The sequence below is a fragment of the Hemiscyllium ocellatum genome, chromosome 12, assembly GCF_020745735.1.
Source record: "Hemiscyllium ocellatum isolate sHemOce1 chromosome 12, sHemOce1.pat.X.cur, whole genome shotgun sequence".
NCBI classification, from domain to species: domain Eukaryota; kingdom Metazoa; phylum Chordata; class Chondrichthyes; order Orectolobiformes; family Hemiscylliidae; genus Hemiscyllium; species Hemiscyllium ocellatum.
Genome location: NC_083412.1, coordinates 92,704,401 through 92,731,439, shown reverse-complemented (window position 1 = coordinate 92,731,439; position 27,039 = coordinate 92,704,401). Strand labels below are relative to the sequence as shown.

The following is a 27,039-nucleotide window of genomic DNA, read 5'->3' as shown; positions in this document are numbered from 1 at the left end:
AGTCATGATCGCTGTCTGCAAAATGCTCCCCCACTGATACTGCAACCATTTTCTAAAACCTAAAATTAAGTCTAGGACCACCCCATCCCTCATATGGCCTCGCATGTACTGTCCAAGAAGCATTTTACGAATTCTGCTCTGTCAACCTTTCACACTGTGACTACCTCAGTTAATGTTGGAGAAGTTACAATCCCTAAACACCACCCTATTACTTTTACACTTCCCGACATCTCCTCCAAATGTCTTCTTTTTCTTCTTTTTCTTTTAGGCTTGTTTTCTTTTTCTCTTAGGCTGGTAAGGGGCCTATACTACACTCTCGGCAAGGTGATCGATCCTTTTTGGTTTCTAAGTTCTAATTGTATTGCTTCATTTGAGGAGCCTTCTAACATGCCATCCCTCCTTACTGCTGTCATAGATTCTCTGATCAAAATTGTGACACCCCCCACCTCTTTTCATAGAATTCCTACGGTCCACACTGACTGTCCAAAGAGCATCCTAACTAGACCCACCCCTCTGTACTATCCCTGTAAGCCAACATTTTCCCATGGCTAACCCACCTAGCCTGCGCATGATGGGCCATTTAGCATGGCCAATCCACCTAACATGTACATCTTTGGACTGTGGGAGGAAACCCACACAGACACAGGGAGAATGTCTGTGTGGAGTTTGCACAGTGTCCCGAGGATAGCATCGAACCAGGTCCCTAGCGCTGTGAGGCAGCAGTGCTCGCCATTGAGCCACCATGCCAATCCCTTTAGCATCTGATGATGATACAGGGCAGCCGTGATTTACTTTGTGCCCTCAATTCAGCTGCCTTGTTCAGACTCTTAGCATTAAAATAAACACCTCCCAAACTCCCTTAAAATTAGATTCCCTACAGTGTAGAAATAGGCCCTTTGGCTCAACAAGTCCACACCGACCCTCTGAAGAGTAACCCACGCAGACCCATTTCTCTCTGACTAAAGCACTTAACACTATGGGCAATTTAGCACCACCAATTCACCTGACCTGCACAGCTTTGGATTGTGGGAGGAAACCCATGAGGACACAGGTAGAATGTGCAAAAACCACGCAGTCACCTGAGACAGGGATCAAACCTGCGTCTCTCACGTTGTGAGGCAATAGTGCAAACCACTGAGCCACCTGTAACCTATAACTGGCCTGTAATTTCTATGTCTTTAAGATTCACTTGCTGTACCTTCTAATTGTGGCCATTTATCTCCAACCTTGCTGAACATTTTCTCTGGAGCTCAGCCCCTACCAGGGTAATTTAAGCCCTCCCCAACAACGCTAGCAAACATCCCCGTGAGGATACTGGCCTCATCGCAGTTCAGGTGTAATCCATCTGCAGTGTAGAAGTCCTGATACCTCTACCACCCAGGGGGACAAGGGCAGTAGTTACATGGGAACGCCACAATCTCCGATTTCCCTTTCAAGGCATTCACCATCCTGACTTGGAAATATAACGCTATTCCTTAAGCTACTGGGTCAGAGTTCTGGAGTTACCTTCCTAACCACACTGTGGGTGTACTTACTTGGATTGCAGCAATTTGCAAAGGAAGCTTGTCGGTTTCTCAAGTGTATTTAGGGATGGCCTAATTATTTGTTTACTCATTTAGTGAGACCATTTCTACAGAAGACATGGAGTTGACCACCTTTTCAACAGTTTGACTACATGAGGGTCACACAGATAATAAAACTATATGACCCTAAGAAATAGGAACAGAAGTAGGCCATTCAGCCCCTCAAGCCTGCTCCACCATTCAATAAGAGAGGCTGGAAATACAGGGACTTTCTTCACTGGAATATAGGAGGTTAAACTCAGATGGGATATAGATAAACAGGAGACTGGAACAACATAGTAAGCCAGGCAGCACCAGGAGTTGGAGAAGTCAATGTTTCATGTGTAGCCCTTCTTCAGATGGCCTCGTGGCATTATCACTAGGCCATTAATCCAGAAACCCAGATAAGGTGCTGGGAGCTGGATTCAAATCCCAGTGTGGCAAATGGTGGAATTTGAATTCAATAAATATCTGGAATTAAGAATCTAATGATTGCCACGAAAAATCCATCTGATTCACTCATGTCCTTTAGGGAAGGAAACGATCATCCTTGTCTGGTCTGGTCTACATGTGACTCTAGACCCACAGCAATGTGGTTGATTCTTGACTCCCCCTCTGAGCAATTAGGGATAGACAATAAATGCTGCCTTGCCCATATCCCATGAATAAAGACTCCCTTTATATCAGGCACATCCTTCCTCAGATGAGGAGAGTGATACTGCATGGAGGAGTAAATGAAGGGATAAATAGCCTTTCCCTGTGTTGAACTATCTTTTTTTTGATGAAAACAGCATCATTAATCTTACCTGATTGGTTCCCATATGTGTGGTCATTATTTGGGCCAGTTAATGGTGGGTAAGTTGGCCTGCTGAATCTCTCCCAATCACCCTCGTCAGTTCGATCTTGTCTCCAGTAGCAAAATCCATTCTCAAAACTGCAGTTCACTTTCTCCTGATCTGCGGGCACAGACCATGACAGCACAGATTTAATCAACATTGTTTTCAGCAAAAATTCTGATCTGAGTGTAAGCAAGGCAAATTGTTTTGCACTTTCTGCGTTTCACACAGAAAATGTGGAATATTCGGTGTTTAAACCGAGGGACGTGTAATTCATGGTATACGGAGTGGAATCTCTGTGGAAAGAGATGTTTTGACGGGGGATGGTCCAAGCCAGAGGGTGAAATATGAAACGAGACAGATCACTTTCTTAGGAGTTTATTCATAAAATGCAGTAATTTGGTTATCCTGACTGAAAATACAAAAATGCTAGAAGTCACAGTGGGTCAGGCAGCATCCATGGAGAGAGAGAGAGCAAGCTAATGTTTTGCGTTTAGGCGACTCTTCGTCAGAGCTGTGATAAAATCGTCCAGACTCAGAATATTAGCTTGTGCTCTTTCCATGGATGCTGCCTGACCTGCTGTGGTTTCCAGCTTTTTGTTTTTACTAAAGATTTCAGCATCTGCAGTAATTTGCTCCTAATTTCATTGTCTTGCTTCCAATCTACCAGTCTTGTGTTCCAAAAGTCTGTCTCTTGCGCTCTCTCTAATATATCACCTTGATACCATAAAAGCCCTGTCCAAACTGAGCTAAATTAGAACTGAGAGCCCCATAAGTGGCACTGTCCCAAAAGTCAGATCACAAATTAGAATGTCACTTCCATGATGATGCAAAGCCCTACATTGCCCATTGATCAAAGACCAGAAGACACCGTCTCCTCCACCTTCCAGGACACCCAGTCCCGTTCTCCAGATATTTTTCATTCAGCCTGTTTGGAGACATTGTTACACACCACTGGATCCAGTGGGACTTAAACATGGGCATCCTGGCTCAGAGATCAGGTCACACTTTTGCCCAAGTTCTTGCTCATCCACCTGAGTATCTCACTATGTAGTCCACTGTCCTACTGTCTCTAAGTCCTCCGTGATGTGCCAAAGGCACAGTATCAATACAAGTTGTTATTGCCTGCTCCAAACTGGAAGATTGAGTGAGCAGGAACACTCCTCAGACAATGGAAGCCCGAGAGTGTGAACTCTGCAGATCAGTAAGACTCCTCAATACAATCTAGCTGCACAGAGAGGAGGAGAATACCCAATTCTCCCAGAAAGACTGGCGGGTTTAATGCTGGATGACACTGGCTGAAGTGCTCCTGATAAAACTACAATGATCAAAACCCCTCTACTGTGAGCATTTAGGCTCATAACAGCATTGTGCGGAGCCATCACAAGATATCTGCATTGGAGCATTGGGCAAGTTAAGAAGTCATTCCATATTGCTGTCCACTCAAACCCTGCTAGGGCCGCCCAAGACTGGGTGGTGCAAAATGGCCGACAGCTGACATTGCAATAGCAGTTAGAGCATGTGGAAAAATACTTGCTTAATACAGTCTCCACAAGTAGAACAATAGTGGGTCTGTCTTAAATTGGATAGAATGTGGGGCCGACAAATATTATCATTATGAAAAGTTTCCAGGGGAAAGATAGGAAAGTCTGAAAACATCATGACCCGGGCTGGACCACCAGCCCATCCATCTTTTTGAGATGCTGTACCAGAGAGCCAATCACAGAGGGATGTGCAGGTGTTGCTGACCAATAGTTTGATTAGATTATTTAGTTTGGAAACAGGCCCTTCGGCCCAACAAGCCCATACTGGCCCTCTGAAGAGCAACCCACCCAGACCCATTCCCCTACGTTTACTCCCTCAGGGGAATTTAGCATGGCCAATTTGTCTAACCTGCACATTTTTGAACTGTGGGAGGAAACCAGAGCACCCAGAGGAAACCCGCGCAGACACAGTGAGAATGTGCAAACTCCACGCAGACAGTTGCCTGAGGTAGGAATTGAACCCAGGTTTCTGGCGCTGTGAGGTAGCAGTGCTAACCACTGTGCCACCGTGCCACCCAAAAGGGTGTGGAGCAAATGTATGCTCTAAGTTTTAACTGTATACAATCAGAAGTTTGTGTGTGGCTCACTGTGAAGCAAATCTGAAGCTGTAATGAAGTGGTAGGAAAATAAAGTTATACCTGGATCTACCACGGACTTGGACTCAGTGGAAAATGAGATCAAACAGTCCCCAATTCTGTAATATCATACAGAATGACTTAGCCTCACAGCCTTCTGTACCAGTGAGCTCCACGGATTAATCACCCTGTGATTGAAGAAATTCCTTCTCATCTCAGTTCATAAAAACTGAGAAAGTTAGTGCAGGAGTAGGGCATTCAGTCCTTCGAGCCTGCACCAACATTCAATACGAGCATGGGCAATCATGCAATCTTAGTATCCCATTCCCACTTTCTCCCTATACCTCTTGATCCCCTTAGTCGTAAGTGCCATGTCCAGCTCCTTCTTGAATATATCTAATGAACTGACCCAGCAGCTTCCTGTGGAAGAGAATTCCACAACACATTGAGTGAAAATAAATTTCCATATCTCAGTTCTGAATAGCTTACCCCTTATTCTTAGACTGTCACTGCTAGATTTGGATCTCGGGAACATTCTAGAGGGTTATCCCTTCACTTTGAAAGTGTGCCTTCGCTCTTAGTCCCTCCTACTAGTGGTAACAACATCTCCATGTCCACTCTATCCACACCTCTCTGTATCCTATAAGTTTCAATCAGACCCCCCTCTCTCTTTCTAAACAACTAGATTACGACTGGTCTTTACCTCAAACTCCCTTTAGCTACCTTTAATTCACATGTGTTGATATCTCTTACCTATAAAAACCTATCAAATCAGTCTCAAAATCTTGAATTGTCCTTCCAGCTTTTGTGGGAAGAGCACTCCAGATTTCCACTACCCTTTGTGTAATAATTTGTGTCATGATTCAGGATTAGTGTCCCCTTGTCCATGAGGCCCAAGTTTGACCCAGAGCAGTAATACTGCAGCTGCTTCATTCCAATGCCTTGCTTGTGACCAGTGATTGGGAACTGAAGAAAAAACGAATGAGTCACAGCTTCCTCAGAAGCAATAGTGTGAACTTACTGCTGGTAAGGGTAATGTTAAACACGGTGAACGTTGCATTGAAACCAAAGTCAGAAGATGTGAATTCATCAGTCCAGAATTCAGCTGTGGCCTCGTTTGAAAAAATCCTTACAGATCCAGGATTGACACCTGTAAGTGAAGCTAAGTGAAACAAAGGAAGGTTAGTATTTGGTGTCTTCACATGGAGTGTCATTCATTAAAATAAATACTAGAATCCTTTCTTCCTTTAAAGATTTTCCTTCATAGACTTCAGTGTTAATATAGCAAGATATTAAAGTTATGGGGAATGAAGATGGTGGCTGTGAATTGATGCCTGGATATATAAACAGAGAACAAAGGAGGCTTTTGGTCCAGTGTTGATGTCTGTATCTCTGCGCTGAGGGGCCTAGATTGATGTCTCACCTGCTTTGGATTTGTGATGAAACATGAATGACCAGGTTTTAAAAAGAAAAAAATTATCAAAGGGTTCAGAGGATCGTGCAGTGAAGGTGAGTGTGTTTGCGTATCCGAAGCGTATACCACCCAGATCCATACTCTTACATTTACCCCTTACCTAACACTACGGCCAATTTATCATGGTCAATTCAACTAACCTGCACATTTTGGGAGGAAACTGGAGCACCCGGAGGAAACCCACGCAGACACAGGGAGAATGTGCAAACTCCACACAGAGTCGCCTGAGGTGGGAATTGAACCTGGGTCTCTGGCGCTGTGAGGTAGCAGTGCTAAACACTGTGCCACTGTGCTTCTGACATACCCTCCATTTTCTTCAATCAAGGATTCCCACTTCCACTGTGGTTGACAGAACCAATAGCCATGTCCAACCTGTTACCTGCACTTCTGACCTCGCGCTTTCAGAGAACATCAGTAGGGTTCCCTTTTGTCCTCACTTTATATACCTCACCAGCCTCAGCATTCAAAGCATCTTCCCTGCCATTTCAGCCACTTCCAGCAGATTGCAACTGACAAGCAGACTTCTATTTCCATTAGCACTCCCATTGCCTTTCGCTCTAGGTACCCTCACCATCTATTCCACTTGTTCATCCTTCCATTTTATCAATAGAAAACTTTTCATTTTATAGCCACCTTCAGTTCTGTAGAAGTCCTATTGAACTCAAAACATTAAATTTGCTTCACTTTCCACAGGTGTTGCCAAATCTGCAGAGTTTATTTAATACCTTCTGTTTCTATTATAGGATTCCGACTTGCACTGGAGTTACATGAGGTCTATTGACTATGGCATGCAGGAACCTCATCTACCTAAATAAAGGGTCCAGTTCAAATGGCAGTAGGTTGTGGTTGAAGAGGAAATGTCTTTGGCATCACTAATCATTATAGTTTACCTGGCAGTTTGAGACAAACCTCCAGCATCAATGCCCCTTATCTTCACCTCAAAGAAGAAGATGCTAAGTTTAACATAAAAATCAGTTGGTTACTTACCGATTAATTCCTTACTGGATCCTATTCCTTGATACAGATAGAGGTGGTCAAGCCATGACTCGACTTCAAAGTCAGTGAAACTCACTTGAATGTAAAATCCTGGTTCAACTCTGGTCACAAACACACATCATGTATTAGAAGTTTCAATACCAACATAACTTATCAGCTCCAACTTCCTTTGGTTAGTGCTGCAAATGTGTTGCTGGTCAAAGCACAGCAGGCCAGGCAGCATCTCAGGAATAGAGAATTCGATGTTTCGAGCATAAGCCCTTCATCAGGAACCAACTTCCTTTGGTTAGTGTTCACTGGTTGAGACTTCCTTGAAAATTTCTAATAAGTTAGACACAATTCCCCTTTCATCAAGCTATGCTGACGCTGCCTGATTAGACAATGATTTTCCAAGTGTTCCATTATTACTTCCTTCATGTCACACAATTGCATTAATTGGACTGCATTTAATCAGTTACAGCATTGATGATATGACACTTTAGAAACTGCTGATGGGCTTCTTTATAAGGAACCAATTTCTTAATCAACTTTCTCCAAAATGTCAGTACACATGTGGGACTTGAATCCAGTCCTTCCTGATTCAAAGTTAGAGATACTACCACTGCATCACAAGAGCCCTTGCTTTATAACTAAAGGACTTGATGAACATTTAATTTATCTGGATGTGGACTGTGGCAATTAAGTTTTTCATGAGTCAGATGCTCACCTGACAGACCTAACCAAGTGCATTGCATTCTGAAAGATGCAGATCCACAGTTTTGTTTTTACAGGTGAGGTCAGGCTCACACTCTGCTCCTGACTTGTACCTTCCCAACTCTAGTCAGTCATTCCCCAGGGAGTTTAAAACACAAGTCCCTCTACTGAAAACACCATTTCTCCCTGATATTCGACATGCTTATAACTCAAACTGGAAAGCATTTTACTAGAGGGGGCAAAAAAAACAATTAAAAACTGTAATAATTGGAAATGGGCACATTGATCATACTAGAGCACTAGCCTGAAGTATACAAGACAAGTCAGACCAGTATGCTTCACTTGCAATTTTTACTGATTTTCCTTCTGAGTTTACATTTTTTTTGGTTCTTTGGCTCAGAGCAGTGTCCAGACAGTAATTTTCTTTTATTTTAGGAGTCTAAGGGACAATCCTGTCAGGTTGATAACCTTGCTTGGGGACAAATGATGTGAAATTTCCCTGAAAGGAGCAGTAGGAACTTTTATTTCTGATCTGACTTACTGATAGAGGGAAATAAAAGCAACATAGTGCGGATGCTGGAATCTGAAATAAAGGCAGAACATTCTGAAGAAACTCAGCAGGTCTGACAGCAGCTGAGGTGGGAGAAACAGAGTTGATGTTTCAAGTCTGAAATGACTTTTCTTCAGCAGCAATACTTTATGACTTGTGCAAGAGACAAAAAGCAAAAACTTGACACGGAATAATAGATCAATGCTCTTCACTCTGAATGGTTCTAGATCAGCTACCATGAGTATGTAAACTGGAGGAGAAGCATCAGTTCATTGACGCTGTTCTGCCATTTCATGACTTTTGCTCTGGTCCCATGTCTTTTTTAGATTTTTATGTCACCTTTCTCACATCAGTTCTAAAAATGAACAACTGATCTACCATCTACAGCTTTCATTGTGAGCATACTCCACATTTTGTCTTCCATTATGAAGCAGAATTTCCTAACTTCTTCCCTGAACTATATGGTTCTGATTTTAAGGTGGTGTACTCCTGTGCTAAATTTTTGCACATATAAAATGCTTCTCTTTCAAATCGATCAATTCATTTCAAAGCCCTAAAAGCCTCAATCAAATCACATTGAAACAACATTCAAAATACATGGAGCAAGTGGACAAATACACGTGTGCATGCCCAAATCTCCCTGGAAAATCCCCCAATGGGAGTTAGCAATCAGAGAAAAGTCATCCTCACAAACAGAGGAATCCTCAGCTAACTGAAGAATAAAATAACTTTAAATCGTTATGGTAGTGAATTCCTTACAAATGGATGTGGAATATTTCCTTTAATGTTGTGTAAATTCACTCTTACTGTACTTGGATAAAATGGACACTTGGATCTCGCTTTATTGAAAACCATATTAATCGTTACATTCCAATCTGAGACTGAGATATGGTACACATGAAAAGGTCAGTAACTGACTGGTTAATATACTTTGAGGATATGCAATGGAAATGCATGAGTTGTGATCTCAGCAATGCTACTAGACACTATTTTAAACACTTGGGAGAAGTTCACTGCATTTTGTTATTCGCAACTTCAACACAGCACCGCCCTGCCAAAGTGAACTGCTGTAACCACATCCACAGCTGGTAGCACTGGGAGTGAACCCTACACCTGGTAGGGGTGGAGTCTACATCCACAGCTTTAAACCACTCAGCTACGCTCTGTAATCTCAGCAGCCTGAAGAAGGCGTGTTTTGGCTGATAACCTTTTGCATGTAGAAATGTGTTTGTTATTTTGAAAAGAAAGCCCATTTATGTTTTCTTCCCCCCTTTATTCATTCACAGGATGAGGGCACCACTGGCTAAGCAGCATTTATTGCCTATCTCTAATTGCCTAGAGGGCAGTTAAGAGTCAACCACATTGCTGTGGGTCTGGAGCTACATGTAGGCCAGACCAGGTCAGGATGGCAGTTTCTTTCCCTGATGGACATTAGTGATCCAGACAAGTTTTTCCAACAATCGACAATGGATTCATAGTCATCATTAGATTCTTAATTCCACATTTTTATTGAATTCAAATTCCACTCTGTGTCATGGCAGGATTCAAACCTAGATGCCCAGAACGTTACCTGGGTCTCTGGATTAACAACCACTAGGCCGGCGCCTCCTTTTTTGATTGCTCTATGCCAACCTCAATACTATGATACCTGCATAGTAACCACATTTTGTCTTATTGTTCATTCACACAATGGGGGCATCACTGGCTAGACCATCATTTATTGCCCCTTTGTTATTGTCCAGAGGGCAGTTAAGAGTCAAGCAGATTGCAGTGGGTCTTGAATCCGTAGAAGCCAGACCAGGTATAGGTGTCAGACTTTCCTTTCCTAAAAGACATTAGTGAACCAAATGGGCTTTTCCAACAATTGACAATGGTTTCATGGTTATCACTGGACTCTTAATACAGATTTTTATTGAATTCAAATTCCACCATCTGCCCTGGCAGGATTCATACTCAGGTCCCCAGAGCATTACCTGGGTCTCTGGATTGATGGTCCAGCAATAATACCACCCTAGATCATCACTTTCCCATTTAAAAAGAAGGTTCGATGTCACCAAATAGATGGCAATGCCTTAACCATTTGTGCGTTGTAAGGATTCAAGGACCCTTTCCATCCTTATCAAGGGGTGGGACATGGTAACCTTCTCTCTTTTCATGCACACACAGTACAGTCTCATTAATGCCTGCATGGTATATCATGGTATAAAGTTTAAAAGACATTGATTACTATTCAGGAAAATAAGTAATTCTTCTAGTTCTGCTTCTGTAAGAGGCCACATGCCTCTTATGTCAACACAAAAACAGAAAATATTGTTACTATATGACTGCATTAGTTAGTGAGAATGAAAAAGTAGCCCTCAAAATCCAAAACGTAGCCCCTAATATCAAAAGGATCACTGAAGACAATATTGAGGGCAGCCTTGAAAAGAATAATGTTTTGGTCTCTGTCTCCTAATCTTCTACGTTTTTGGGAATGCAAGCCTGGTTCCTGAAGCCACAATTTAACGCTCCCGTGCACACTACTATCATACTGCCAATCATTGGCAAAGTTGGACATGTGGCTCTCCATTGAGTTAGAATCAGTTAATTCTAAAGTGCAGAAGAGGTTCTTTGGCCCATTGAGTTAGTGGTGACAAAGCAAGATTCAAAATCTACTCTAGTCTTACTTTCCAGCACTTTACTCATGGTGTTGAATGTTATGACATTTCAAGTGCTCAAGTGAGGTTTCCTACCTCAATTACCCTCCCAGGCATTGCATTCTAGATTCCAACCACCCTCTGTCTTCTACTGCTCAGCCAATAATTTGTCCAGTATAAGAATTCAAGCAATAAAACCAGGAGGAGATAGTTTGTTTCCTAAAGCCTATCTGCATTCACCGAACCTGCCTCTTCAGAGGGTCGGTGTGAACTTGTTAGGCCGAAGGGCCTATTTCCACACTGTAGGGAATCTAATCTAATTTAATCTAATATGATGGTAGCTGAGCCAATAGTGGCCTTAATTTCATTTCCCTGTCTGTCTCCAGTAGTCATTAACTCTGTTGTGAACCAAAACAATCCATCTGCTTTTCAGCCTTAAATATTTTCAATGATTTAGTCTCCATTGTTAGAGAATTCCAAACGTTAGTGACCCTCTGAGAGGTGAAATTCATCTTATCTCCTTGATTTTCTTGTGTTTTAATTTTAGCATTTTTTTTTAATTTGGCACCATAACAAATGACTTTTGGAAGTTCTAGCAGACTGCATTATTCGACATTCCTTGTCCACAACCTTAGTTTCTTATTCTGTATTTTAATTATGTCTACTAGACAGGAAGCTGTCTAATCATTTAAATTGTGTTGTCATTCCATTTTTAATTATAGATTCCAATACCTTCCCCACAACAGATGTTGGCTGAGCAGATTAATAATTTATTAATTAGTTTCTTTCTCTATCTCTCTCACCCATCTTAAACAACAGTTATATTTTTTAATTTTCAACAAGGACAGTTCCTGAATCCTTTGAATGGCATTCATCTTTTATTATCCAATATAATTTGAAAATCTGGTGTAAATCTGGACAGAGTTTGTATGTTTCCATTTTTTACTCAGTTCTTACTGTCTCCTTCTTTGTTATTCTATCTCTCCCTGGATTTTACATGCTCTAACTTTAATTTCAGCTATTGCTCATATCCTTTGTCAAGCATGGTTGCTTTATTTGGCAAGTAGAGCTTTTATCCCTTAGGGCCATCTACTGGTCCAAGAGATATAAATTCTTTGACAACACTTTCCAATGTTCAGCTGCTGTTTTACTCAATAACAAATTTCCTGAGTTTACTGACATCAATCTTTGCCTCATGCTGTTAAAGGTAGCTCGGCTAAAAGCCTAAAATTTAGCAACTGTTTTTACTCTTTCAGGAGCAGGTGGCAGGTTAACGTCTCCTGATATGGATATAAAACACACACACACACACACACACACACACGTCTCATTCTGTTTCATCTCATCTATCTCATCGAAAGTGACTCGCCCAGCATAAATTGCTGAAGTTACGTAGAATTGGACCACAAATGAAGGCTCTCACAGGAACTACAAATAAACAAAGAACTGTGGATGCTGGAAATCTGAAACAAAAACAGAAATTTCTGGAGAAACTCAGCAGGTCATACAGATTCTGCAGAGAGAATGCAGAATTAATGTTTTGAGTTCAGTGACTCTTCACTGGGGTAGCTGCGTAGTTTGCTCGGTCACTTTTCTTGTTTTCATGTGTAGTATATTAATCATATATTCTGTAAATTTCATATTTTACATCATTATACCCATGTGTATTAATTATGAATAATTGTAAAGTGTTTTTAAGCATATCTTTGCATACATGTTCCTTGCTTAGAGGGGAGATAATAGAAGGATTTTCCAAACTGATTGTCAACCAACTGAACTGCATCATGGATGATCCGTTCATGAATAACAAAACTTTAAATGGGACTTGATCTCAGAGCTTCTGGAGCAGAGATAGGAACACTACCCACTGTGTTACAATACCTCTTGCAGTTCATGTAATGACAACACAATAATGGATAAGTGTTTTAGGTGCTCCTAATGTACCATCTGTTCTCTTAATAAAGCCAGTAGAAGCAAATTTATTACGTAGGCAGTGAGGGATGGTAAGCAAAGCAATGACTATAATTCCCAGAAGCATCAGACCCAGAGTTACCTGAATATATATTGGCTTATAAAAAAAAACACAAGAACAGCAGTTTGAAAAGGTTGACTGAGCAGATATTGGACTATTAGCAGAAGCATGCAGAGATGCGAAATGATTCTTTCCTCTTTGTCTTAATGGATACACTTCTTCAAACAAGCTTAATATTTAAGGTGAACTCTAAATTACACCCAATCTCCGATGTTCAGGAAGAGCTTATGCTCGAAATGTTGAGTCTCCTGCTCCTCGAATGCTGCCTGACTGGCTGTGCTTTTCCAGCACCACACTCTTGACTCTGATCTCCAGCATCTGCAGTCCTCACTTTCTCCCAGGGGTTTCAAATAGACAACAGTCTCTGCTCCCTCTTGGCACTGAGTTTAACATTTCCGTGCTACTTCTGAGTATCCAATCGTCTTCAAATGTCCACCCTCTGTGATCTCCAGCTTTTCATAATTTTGCTGTCTTTAGTCTAACTTGGAGTAGACAAGCAGGAGGCTGGGAGAACACAGCAAGCCAGCATTATGAAGGTGTATCAGGAGAATTAGACTTTTCGGGTGCAACTCTTCTTTGGGACTTTTTTTGCTCTCTTTAGTCTAACTCACACCAAGTCCCATTCACCCATCATCCAATTGTGCCTGGTACCTAACTGGGATAAAATTTAAACATTCTCATTCTCAAATACTCCTAAGGCCTCAGCATCCCCCACCTTGCTTTACTCCTCATTTCTTTTACCTCTTCTGGTCTCTATTAGATCCTGAAATATCTGTATTGCTCCACTTCTGCCTTTGCCAGTTGTCAGCGTGAATCCGTATTGCGTTTTTAAATTCCTTTCCTAAATATATCTGTCTCTCTGTCTCTAGTTCTACCTTTAAATATTTCTCAAAACCTGCCTATTTGACCAAAGTTTGGGTCATCTGTCAGAATACCTCCTTGTGTTATTTTTCTACTGGCCATACTCTTGTGAGACAGCTGGGGATATGAAATCACTAATACAGTCCACATTCTAAGTTAGCCAGAACAATCTCTCTTTCAGTGTAGTAATGATAACCCTTATAAACATGCAACAGACAGCCATCAGGAATAGCTCCTTTTGTTCCATGCATGATAGTAATAGATGAAATGATCAGGAACTGATTACTGCTTGTGTAGGAATTCCAATATTCCCTGAGTAAATATGACACCATCCTCCAATCATAGGGATCCTGATTTGGTGCCTGATGTTTAAGTTATTTGGTTTAACAGCAGCACTTCTGACATTACAACAGTGGTGATGGCTTCAGGAAGGACTTGCTTGACTGTGAGGTTGTGAAAGTTGCTGTTTGAATGCAGATCTTTGGTGGTTAGTTTAAACAGCATGGCTATTGCACAATTTTTTTATAACTCAAGATAGCACAAGAAGGGAACTATCGTGTTATATCAGGACAGACTGTACCAGAAAGGTACACATCGTAACTGCAATCCAGCACCACCCAACATTGCAGCAGTCCCTCAGCACAGAAGCAGCTGCAACCACTAAGATTGTAATACCCCAGGCTCACCGAGTGGGACTTGAACCCACAACCTTCAAACTCAGAGAGGTATGGTGTTAGCCGCTGAGCAACAGCTAAATAGGGGCAAGGTGATGGCCCAGTGGTATTATGGTTGGATTATTAATCCAGAGGAGTTAGGTAATGTTCCAGGGACCTGGGTTTAAATTCTGCCCACTGCAGATGGTGGTGGAATATAAATTCAATGAAAATCTGGAATTAAGAATCTCAGGATGACTGTAACACCATTGCCAATTGTCAAGATAACCCAAGGTTCACTAATGCTCTTTCGGGAAGGAAATAGCTGTTCTTACTGATCTAGCCTACATGTGACTCCAGGCACATGGCACTGTGTTTGATTCTTAATTGCTCTGATGTTTTTTTCTATTGTGGACATCTCTGGCTAGGTCAGCATTATTGTCCAACACTAACTGCTCAGAAGGAAATCAGGGTTGGACAATAATGGTGGCTGAGCCAGAGATGCCCACAATAGAAAAAACAAGTATGAAATTGGACAGTAGACATCTTCCATTTACTTTGAAACTAAACTATAAAGCAAGTCGATGATTAGACATGAGTCAAGGAACAGGGGCAATAATTAAGTTAATAACTCGGATGAAGAAAAGTTCCAGTCATTTACCTTATAATCCATTGGCAGACAGTGTTAGGATTGTACGGATTGGGAAAATTAATTGAATGAAAGGAACCAGTCGTACCAGTCAGCAGAAATTGTCCATCACAAGGTGTAGCTGTGGAAAATTGAGAGGAATAATCATTAACATCTTCGACCAACGCCGAATATTCACTGCCAGTAAATTTGTTATTGAAACAGAAAATGCTGGAAATCTGTAACATTAGCTTCTGGAGGCAGAAGGAAGGGATAATGTTTCCAATGGAAAGCACATCAAGAGGAGAAAACAGCATATCAATAATGTTACACTTTTGGCCTTGTAAAAAATTTTATGTTACATAATAGTTGGGAATATCCTGGATTTTTTAGCTGGGCAACAGGAAACAGGAAAAAGAGGGAGGGAGATCCCAATGTAGAGAGGAGTCAGCACTGAATGGAGATCCAGAAGCTCAGGACACAGCAGCTATTCCAAAAGGAATGGGGGATAGGCCACAATTCAACTTTCAGTTATACTCTGGGTAACACGGAAAAGTATGGCACAGAAACAGATCATTCTGCAGAAGGTGCCCCATCTCATGTTGCATCATTTCACCCTATTGTGCATTATAATTGCTGTTTGTGATCTTTCCTACAAAGTAGAAATATATTTTCTATCTCTACCCTATCCAGCCTTAATATCCTCTGGAAAACCTCTTGGTCTAATCTTTCCGAGAGAAACAAAAGCCCAAACTGTTCAGTCTTTCCTGATAGTTAAAACCTCTCAGGTTTGATATTATCTTGGTATATCTTTTATTGAATGTTTTGCACTTTTGGCCATTTGAAAGCTCATAGCTGTACATAATATTTTAGATCATACTCATACTACACGGAGACAGACTCTGCAGTCCAACTGGTCCCATTTACCTGCACTTGGCCCATAACCCTCTGAACCTTTCCTATTCATATACTTACCCAAATGTCTTTTAAATGTTGTAACTGTAGCTGCATCTACCACTTTTGCTTCCAGTTCATTATTCATAAACACCACCCTCTGTAGGAAAATGTTGCCCTTCAGGTTCCTTTTATATCTTTCTCCTCTCATCTTAAAAATATGCCCCTAATTTTGAACTCTCCCATCCAAGGTAAAAGACCTTGGCTTTTCACCTTATTGATGCCCCTCATGACTTTATAAACCTCGAGAAGGTCACCTCTCAAACTCCTACACACCAGTAAAAAATGTCCCAGTCTATCTGGCCTCTCCTTATAACTCAGACCCTCTAGTCCTGGCAACATCCTGGTGTTAAATCTTCTCCAGTTTAATAATATCTTTCCTATAACAGGACAACCAGAACTGCACACTTGAAAGGGTTCAGAAAAGATTTACAAGAATGTTGCCAGGGTTGGAGGGTTTGAGCTCTAGGGAGATGCTGAATAGTCTGGGGCTGTTTTCCCTGGAGTGTCGGTGGTCGGAGGAAACCCACGCAGAGACGGGAAGAATGTGCGAACTCCACACAGGCAGACAGTTGCCAGAGGCTGGACCCCGGGTCCCTGGCATTGTGATTCCAGCTTGAATCTTGTTGAAAGGAAGGACTTGTTGCCGAAGGCTTTAGCCCTGCACTCATAAGGACAAATATAAGAATTTCAAATGTGATTGTCTGAAATTTGATATTCTTGCATGTGTCCTATTGAGGAGGAGAAAGTGAGGACTGCAGATGCTGGAGATCAGAGCTGAAAAATGTGTTGCTGGAAAAGCGCAGCAGGTCAGGTAGCATGAAAGGAGCAGGAGAATCGACATTTCGGGCATAAGCCCTTCTTCAGGAATGAGGAGCTGTGTCCTATTGAGGGCAAGATTAAAACCTTTGACAATTGATTCAGCAGTACATCAAACATGCAACCACAGCGGGTGAAGGAGAGATAATCATAGAATCCCAGATTGCACAGGTAACAGTAGCAAACATCACCAAACATGCAATTTGAGAATTGTTGGAATAGGCAAGGTGATGACCGAGTGATAATATTGACAGACAATTAGGCCGGAAACCCAGGTAATGTCCTGGTGACTTGGGTATGAATCTTATCATGTTAGACAGTGGAATTTGACATTAATAAGAATACCTGAAATGAAGTGTCTAATGGTGACCATGAAATCACAGTTGATTGTTAAGAAAAAACATCAGGTTCGCTAGTATTCTTCAGGGATGGAAATCTGCCACCCTGGCCTGGTCCACTTCTCCACCTCCTGATGCTGCCTGGCTTGCAGTATTCCTCCAACCTCTTGCCTGCCTACTTTGGATTCCAGCATCTGTAGCTTGTTTTGTCTCATCTTTTCCAATTCTGGCCTACATATGACACCAGACCCACAGCAATGTGGGTTGACACTTAACTATCCTCTGGGCTATAACCATTGGCAATAAATGGTGTCCTAGCCAGTGATACCCATGTTTTGTGAATGAATAAAGAAAAACATCGAACAGTTTTACTAAATTGTACCTACTTGTCGTTGGTGTTGGCTTGCTTGGTGGTTGTTGAGTTGTCCATTCTCCTGGTGCTGGGAAGTGTACAGAGAAGGTCAGTAAAACATCAAACCCCCATGGTAAAATAAAGACAACATGTAATTCTGTTACTGAACCATCACCCTGTTTTGGGCTGAGTCCATTTCTCTACCTGTGATCTGAATGCTGTCCGTGTCAACTCGGAAGTTTCCCAGAAAAGATCCCTGATTAGTTTCGATGGCGGTCTGCATTTCAGTCTTCACCTTGATGTTTGACACAGTGGTAGAGAAATAAAGATTGAACAATACAATCACGGTCCCGTTTCTGAAAAATACAAGAATCACCGACAATGTGCACTTGTTCAGCAGCCTTAACTTAGTAAAATTGTCCAAACATGCTTCGCTGGAGTGATGGTCAAATAATAATCTTGACATTGAACCGATGGATTTTGGTCAAAGACTTGCCTTACCCGAACTACACAAAGGGGGAATGAGACAGAGAGAATTCAATGACTGAGGCTAGCGAATCCAAACAGTATGTTCTGACTGAAGGCACTTCTGTCATTCGTTGCCTGTTGGTGTTTCATGGAATCCTTGCAGTGTGGAAAGAAGCCATTCAGCCCATCAAGTCTCCACCACCCCTCTAAAGATTGGCTACTCCAACCCAGCCCCACTCCCACCTCCCACCTCCCACCCACCCATAACCCTGCATTTACCACCTAACTTACACAACGTTGAACTGTAGGAGGAACCAGCCCACCTGGCTGAAGCCCACGCAGACATGGGGAGAACGTGCAAACTCCAGATCCAGGAGTCACAAAAAGATAGAATTGAACCTGGGTCCTTGCTGCTGTGAGGCAACAGTGCTAACCACAGAGCTACTCTATCCTAAGCTATTTGCTTCACAGTTTTAATTAATAATGATTTGCCATTACTTTCCATTCTCAGAGCATACCCCAAGTGTATGAATGATTTAGAGTCATAGAGATGTACAGCATGGAAACAGACCCTTCGGTCCAACCTGTCCATACCAACCAGATATCCCAACCCAATCTAGTCCCGCCTGCCAGCACCCAGCCCATATCCTTCCAAACACTTCCTATTCATATACCCATCCAAATGCCTTTTAAAAGTTGCAATTGTACCAGCCTCCACCACTTCCTCTGGCAGCTTATTCCATACACGTACCACCCTCTGTGTGAAAACGTTGCTCCTTATGATCACTTTTATATCTTTCCCCTGTCACCCTAAACCTATGCCCTCTAGTTCTGGACTCCCCCATCCCAGGGAAAAGACTTTGTCAACTTGCATTATCCATGACCCTCATAATTTTGTAAACTTCTATAAGCACCCCTCAGCCTCCGACACTCCAGGGAAAACAGCCCCAGCCTGTTCAGCCTCTCCCTATAGCTCGAATCCTCCAGCCCTAGCAACATCCTTGTAAATCTTTTCTGAACCTTTTCACGTTTCACAACATCTTTCTGATAGTAAGGAGACCAGAATTGCACGCAATATTCTAACAGTGGCCTAACCAAGGTCCTGTACAGCCACAACATGACCTCCCAACTCCTGTACTCAATACTCTGACCAATAAAGGAAAGCATACCAAACTCTTCTTCACTATCTTATCTACCTGCGGCTCCACTTTCAAGGAGCTATGAACCTGCACTCGAAGGTCTCTTTGTTCAGTAACACACCCTGGGACCTTACCTTTAAGTGTATAAGTCCTGCTAAGATTTGCTTTCCCAAAATGCAGCACCTCATGTTTATCTGAATTAAACTCCATCTGCCACTTCTCAGCCCATTGGCCCATCTGGTCAAGATCCTGTTGTAATCTGAGGTAATCCTCTTCGCTGACCACTACACCTCCAATTTTGGTGTCATCTGCAAACTTACTAACCATACTTCTTATGCTTGCATCCAAATCATTTATGTAAATGACAAAAAGTAGAGGACCCAGCACCGATTCTTGTGGCACTCCACTGGTCACAGGCCTCCAGTCTGAAAAACAACCCTCCACCACCACCCTCTGTCTTCTACCTTTGAGCCAGTCCTGTATCCAAATGGCTAGTTCTCCCTGTATTCTGTGAGATCTAACCTTGCTCACCAGTCTCCCGCAGGGAACCATTCTGCCCTCATCAATCCTCTTTGTTACTTCCTCAAAAAACTCGATCAAGTTTGTGAGACATGATTTCCCATGCACAAAGCCATGTTGACTATCCCTAATCAGTCCTTGCCTTTCCAAATACGTGTACATCCTGTCCCTCAGGATTCCCTCCAACAACTTGCCCACCACTGACGTCAGGCTCACTGGTCTATAGTTCTCTGGCTTGTCCTTACCACCTTTCTTAAACAGTGGCACCATTTGAGCTGGAATCAAGTCATTTATTCATTCATTCATTCTTGAGGATTGGTGTCGGATGGTGGTGTAATGGGGGGCATCAATGATCTATTTGAATTCCAACTGATGAAAGCCTTTGCTAATTTACAGTTCCTTGTATCATGTTTAGGTAACCACGCAGTATCAGAGGCCTGAGGAGGTTTAATTTGCATAAACGTTTGCCACCAGATGCTCAGTCAAACAGCCTTTTACCATAATACAAAGGTTCAAAGAAAAGAAATAACTTTGTTTCCAATTGCCAAAAACACTCTCCTAAATTGACTCCACCAGTGTTAGTTTTAAGCTAAGGATCCATCTTGACTCTCATTTGGAAGGGGAGAATGCAGGACAATAGTACTTGGCGAGACATCAGTTTGACAGCCACGATGGGACAAATGGCCTCCTTCTCTGCAACTGTAATAATTCTGTGATTCCGGTTGGACATAAAAAAAAACCTCAGGGCGACTGTCCAAAAAAGCGTTGGGCTATTCCACCTTGTCCAAGCTATGCTCATCCCTCAGTCAGAATCATTACATCAAGTTATCAGATCAATATTGTGTTTCTGTTTTGTTTGCAAGTTTTTTACATTACACACCAACATTTCATAGAGTACTTCACCAATGTTCCTCAGGGCATCTTGAGTTTGTGAAAAATGCTCCACAGGATTCAACCTCATTCATTCCGAAAGTTATAAAGGTGTTAGCAGCTTGCAACATAAATCTTGTCAGCAGAACGATATGTGACATAACTGAGAATTTTCTGCAGAGAATAGTTTATAGAGATGAAATTGCACAACCCAGAACAGAGACTACACATTATATATGTGTATCATGTAAATTATGTTTACACTAACATATATGGGATATATATTTGTGAAGCCAGGGCATTGGGCTGGATGTCAGATCAGATCTCCAATTGGTTTATATGAAAAAGATGTTTAAACATTGACTCCCTCTACCATTGATAAACAAGTGGCAGACGTGTGTACAGGTTACACAGTTGTGTAATGGAATTCACATAAATGATTAGGGTGAACTGATCACATGACATCACAAAGGAGACATTAGTCTAGACTGATGGTGTGAAGAGAGAGGTTGTAGTTACTGCACTAGAGAGCTGTGTTTGAAGACATACCGATGTAAATAATGCATTATTAAAGTGCATCATTTCCTCTCACAGAGAGTTGTGATTTTTTGGAGCTCCTTATCACAAAGAATCATGGGGGGTGGGGCAGATTCCTTGTGTATATTTAAGGTTGAGATAGATAGGTCAGTCAGGGAATCGAGGGTTACAGCGAAAAGACAGGGAAGTGGACATGAGGAATGCGGGATCAGCCATGATCCTATTGAATGGTGGAGCAGACTGGAGAGGCTGAATGGCCTACTCCTGGCCTTATTTCTTATAGTCTTATGAGGAGTCATAGAGTCACAGAGTCATAGAGGTGTACAGCACAGAAACAGACCCTTCAGTCCATCTCGTCCACGCTGACCAGATATCCCAATCCAATCTATTCCACCTGCCAGCACCCGGTTCACATCTCTCCAAACCCTTCCTATTCATATACCCATCTAGATGCCTTTTAAATGTTGCAGTTGTACTAGCCTCCACCACTTCCTCTGTGTGAAAAAATGTGCCTGTTAGTTTGCCCCTTGCTCTAAACGTATGCCCTCTAGTTCTGGACACCCCCACCCCAGGGAAAGGACTATTTATGCTATCCATGCTCCTCAAGATTTTATAATCATAGAGGTCAGCCCTCAGCCTCTGCTGCTCCAGAAAAAACAGCCCTAGCCTATTCAACCTCTCCCTATAGCTCAAATCCTCCAACTCTGGCAACATCCTTGTAAATCTTTTCTGAACCCTTTGAAGTTTCACAAAGGGAATTGAAGAGTTTTGCTTTGACAACATTTAATACATTTGGAAAAATTCATTGATTGGAAAGGTTTAAAAGGATCTGGGCCAATTGCAGGGAAATGGGGTTAGTGTGGATAGACACTTTGGTTGGCATGGACAGGGTTGGGTTGATGGGTCAGTCTCCGTGCTGTGGAATGGGATGGTTGCAGTAGCAGCCCACGTGATGACAAAGTGCTCATGCCCTAAGGTTATAGAATTCAGTATTCAGTCCTGAAGGCTGAAGGGTCCCCTAGCAGAAAATGCTGTTCTTCCAGCTTGTGCTGAGCTTTGCTGGAGCACTGCAGGAAACCTGAAACAGAGATATTGGCCAGAAAACAGAGTGGTGCACTGAAGTTGAAAATGTGTTGCTGGTTAAAGCACAGCAGGTCAGGCAGCATCCAAGGAACAGGAAATTCGACGTTTCGGCGAAACGTCGAATTTCCTGTTCCTTGGATGCTGCCTGACCTGCTGTGCTTTAACCAGCAACACATTTTCAGCTCTGATCTCCAGCATCTGCAGACCTCACTTTTTACTGGTGCATTGAAGTGGCAGGCAACTGGACGCTCAGGGTCTTTGTTGCAGACAGGATGTAAGTGTTCTTCAGAGCAGCTGCCCAGTCTGCGTTTTATCTCCCCCGTGTGGAGGCAGGAGCAGTGAAGGCAGTCGAGTAGATTGAGTGAAGTGCGGTAAAATCACTACTTCACCTGGAAAGTGTGTTTGGGGCATTGGATAGTGAGGAGGGAGGAGGTCAATGGGCAGGTAACACCTTCTACAACTAGAGGGGAAGATGCCATGGGAGGTCTTGAGAATGAAGAAGGTGTGGACCAGGGTGTCCCAGACAGAACAGCCCCAAATCTTTGTTTAGTAGAGAGTTCCTCTCATTTCATGAAGATGAAGAGATACTGCTGTAACCTGTCCTTTGTGTTTCAGACCCTGTGACAGTGTGGGCAGAATTTTACTGAGCAGCACGACGGCTCAGTGGTTAGCACTGCTGCCTCACAGCACCCAGGAACTGGGTTTGATTCCAGCCATGGGCGACTGTCTCTGTGGAGTTTGCACATTCTCCCCGTGTCTGCGTGGGTTTCCTCCAGGTGTTCCGGTTTCCTCCCACAGTTTAAAGATGTGCAGGTTAGGTGGATTGGCCATGCTAAATTGCCCACAGTGTTCAGGGATGTGTGGGTTAGGTGCATTAGTTAGGAGGCAAAAGTGATGCTGGAAACCAGAGTTTACATTAGAGTGATGCTGGAAAAGAACAGCAGGTCAGGCAGCATCTGAAGAGCAGGAAAATCAAGAAAAACTTTGATTTTCCTGCTTCTCGGATGCTGCCTGACCTGCTGTGCTTTTCCAGCACTACTCTAATCTAAGCATTAGTTAGGGGTAAATGTGGAGTAATAGAGTAGAGGAATGGGTCTGGATGGATTACTCTTTGGAGGATCTGTGTGGACTTGTTGGGCCAAATGGCCTATTTTCATGCTGTATGGATTCTATGGTTGATTCAGGTCTGAGTGACATGGGCTACAGTGAGTTTACAACAAGCGATAGAACGTGATGAGATATCTGATGAAGACTATCTCAACATGGGGAGTTTCCCTCTCCAACATTTGCCATGCAGTACACAAAATTGGCAATGCACCCGGTTGCCCCTTAAGAGTAAAAAGTGAGGTCTGCAGATGCTGGAGATCAGAGCTGAAAATGTGTTGCTGGTTAAAGCGCAGCAGGTCAGGCAGTATCCAAGGAACAGGAAATTCGACGTTTCGGGCATAATTCCTGATGAAGGGCTTATGCCCGAAACGTCGAATTTCCTGTTCCTTGGATGCTGCCTGACCTGCCCCTTAAGAGGGATGGCTGCTTGTTAAATACCACTTGATGATCCAACTCTGGCCTCGATAGTATCCAGCTTTCTATTGATCGATCATACCAAAGACGCTGGGCTTCGTGCAAAGTTGGTGTGGAATTTAGAATGGTACCTGGCGAATGTAGAGTGGAGGCCTGATGAATTCAGATCACAGTTTGTATTGAAAGAGCGCCCAATTGGACATTGGGTTTCAGGGGTACTGGCAACATGCCAACAATATGCAGACCACGTCCAGAGATATTGGCATCCAGCAGGTGCCAGCCACTACATACTCTCATGGTACATCTCTGAACCACTTACAGTACTCTGCTGCATTTCAATGCTACAATCAGGATGTACCGGTAACCCTCATTGTAACACTACAGCAAGGACGCTGTGTGCTCAGGGCCAAACACCCAGCTCAGACTCTGGACCAGGCTGTATCTCCCGGCTCTTTGCTCACTGTCAAAGTACTCAGTCACAGCATTCCTGCCTTGACTTCGAGGAAGATAGCCTCCATTCCAGGGATCTTGTCCAGGGGCTTGGGAATGTTCAGTCAGCTGTTTGGGATGGTCAGAGTCAGGATGTGCTCCATATAAACGGCAAGGAGCGAGACATTGGTCAAACTACCACTCGTCTTGACACTTGAATGAAAGAGACGCCATTATAAAGGGAGCAGAAAGTGGGTAGCACAGTTGTTACATTCTGCGCAGGTGGAAGTTTTGAGGGCATGTAGGGATAGTGGTGTCAAGAGCAGAAGTGGATGACAATGAATGAAGGCAGGAGTTGCAGGAAGATGTTGTGTGGTAAAACATAAGTTTTGGCCAAAGGTGGATACATTAGCAAAGATCACATGAATGTATTGGATGCCAGTGAAATCTGAAGGAGGTTTACAAGAATGAAGCAGGGAATGAAGGACTTGTCATAGGAGGAATGGTTGTGAACTTTAGGTCTGTACTCAATAGAGTTTAGAAGGATGAGGGGGGATCTGATTGAAACTTACAGAATTCTGTTGGTTCTTCAACATGAGTTGGCTTTACCGCGATTGAAGAATTTAGACCGCTATTTGTAGAATGTGAACTTTCCTTACCTGTATTGGGTATAACCCGATTCCAGCCCCATTAATTTAAACAGTGTGGCTATTGTGCGATTTTCTTAAAATGTGAGATCGCACAAGAAGAGAACTGTCACATTATATCAGAACGGACTGTACTGAGAGGCCTGGGTAGAGTGGACGTGGAGAAGATGTTTCCAATAGTAGCACAGTCTAGGACCCAAGGACCCAACCTCAGAGAAAAGTGATGACCTATGGCTAATATGTTTCTTAATCCCATTCTCATGTCGTTCCTCTGTAACCCTTGACCCCCTTCATAATCAAGAACTTAACTATCTCTATTTTAAACATACTCAATGATTTGGCCTCCACAGCCCTCTGCTGCAATGAGTTCCACAGATTCACCAGCCATTGGCTGAAGAAATTCCTCGTCATCTCAGTTTTAAAGGGTTGTTCCTACATCCTGAGGCTGTGCCCTTGAGTCCTAGTCTTGCTGCTAGTGGAGACATCTTCTCCATTGTCACTTTATCCTGGACTCTCAGTCCTCTATAAGATTCAAACAGATCCCCCTTTCATCATTCTAAGCTTCATTGAGTACAGCAGTCCTCAACCACTCCTCATACGACAGGCCTTTCATCCTGGGATGATTCATGTAAACCTCCTCTGGAGCCTCTCTAAGGCCAACTCATCCTTCCTTAGTTACAGGGCCCAAAACTGCTCACAATGCATTATTTGTGAAGATTGAACCAAAATATGTCTAATTGGCCTGTCTACTATTTGTTCCCCATTATTGCTTACTCTGTTAAACTCAGCGTACAGTTAGCTTAAAAAAAAGGTAATGTTCAGCCCTGCATTAGACAGACTTGAGCAGGCAATGCTGTTCATGTGACCAGTTTATTAAATAACATGATTCATCTCTGAATACCTAAGTGCAATGCAAAGGGATTCACCAAAGATTTCAGTGTATCAAATTATGTAATTATTGCAGACTTTTGCAGAGCATTTAATTTTACTTCTGCCCATTAGCTTAATGTCCATGAAATGATTTGCCAGTCAGCCTGTGTAATCTGCTAACACACTGCCTGACTTTAAATGGGATTGCAATCTCGCAATCATTGATTTAATCATGAGAGCTCGGTCGACATTGGAATGTGATCTTTCCTGAGGAGGTGCAGCCCATGTTAAAACAGATTTTGTTTAAATAATGACACCACACTATAAATTATGAGCAGCTGATCTCTGAGAGGCTAAAATACATTGAAATATCATATTCTGCTTTAAAGCTGCAAAGCACTTTATACTCTTGTAACACCCCATTGAGCTCTTAAACACTGAACATTGACTGATTTGGTTAAATAGAGAAAAGTGCTGGAGAAACTTAGCAGGTCTGACAGCATCTGTTGAACGAGAAACAGAGTTTAGATTTCGAGTCTGAGAAGACTCTTCTTCAGATGAACACATATTTCTGCTCAGAAGTGAGGTATTCTGAGTGGAGCTACCTCTTGTTTTTGACTCCTCTCCAGAACCATTATACTGGCCTCAAATGTTAACTGTATTTCTCCCTCCATGCATGCTGCCAGACCTGCTGAGTTTCACCAGTATTTTCTCTTTGTTTGTTTCAAATTTCCAGCATCTGTAATATATTGTTTTTATTTGACAGATTTGATGAATATGGAGCATGAGCAAGGTTTTGGACATGACATAATTTATTTCCAATTCATCAAGTTGGGAAAAAATGATTTCATAATGATGTGTGACAGTTATCGACCATTACAATGCTAGTGGTTACTAATGCCAATCATATATGTGCCTTATCTCAATAACTCTGATGCAAATAAATTTCTCAAATCTCTCTCAATGTATTGATGCCTAAGAAGACATTAACAATGGCCTTCCAGGTGTTGGTCTATGTTAAAGGACTGCTAAGGTAGCATGGTGGCTCAGTAGTTAGCCCTGCTGCCTCACAGCACCAGGGACCTGGGTTCGCCCCCAGCCTTGGGCAACTGTCTGTGTGGAGTTGGCACGTTCTCCCCATGTATGTGTGGGTTTTCGCTTTGTGCTCCAGTTTCCTCCTACAGTCCAAAGATGTGCAGGTTAGGTGAATTGGCCATGCTAAATTGGCAATAATGTTAGGTGTATTAGTCAGGGTGAATGTACGGTAGGGGGCGGGTTGCTGTTCAGAGGGTCGGTGTGGACTTGTTGGGCCAAATGGCCTGTTTCCACACTGTAAGTAATCTAATCTAATTACTCATTTCTCTCCTGCTCTTAGTTCCTGACCTAGGCACATCAGAAGGACTTAGAAGTTGATACTCAAGAATCAACAGCTGAAGGATGATACACAGAGCCC

The 27,039-nt window shown here is 42.6% G+C and overlaps 1 protein-coding gene and 1 non-coding gene across 2 annotated transcripts in view; both read right to left on the bottom strand.

The window, feature by feature from the left end:
- tmprss15 (transmembrane serine protease 15) overlaps positions 1-27,039 on the bottom strand; it is a 121,799-nt gene that overhangs the window by 52,140 nt on the left and 42,620 nt on the right. The window contains exons 4-7 of the mRNA XM_060832833.1: positions 17,708-17,859; positions 17,538-17,591; positions 5,539-5,679; positions 2,369-2,518 (exon numbers count right to left, since the gene is read on the bottom strand). Coding sequence (XP_060688816.1) covers positions 2,369-2,518; positions 5,539-5,679; positions 17,538-17,591; positions 17,708-17,859 — 497 coding nt within the window. The remainder of the gene's footprint in view (positions 1-2,368; positions 2,519-5,538; positions 5,680-17,537; positions 17,592-17,707; positions 17,860-27,039) is intronic.
- On the bottom strand, positions 10,262-10,394 carry LOC132821238 (U6atac minor spliceosomal RNA). The gene has a single exon (XR_009645306.1). It is a non-coding gene; the product is annotated as a U6atac minor spliceosomal RNA (small nuclear RNA).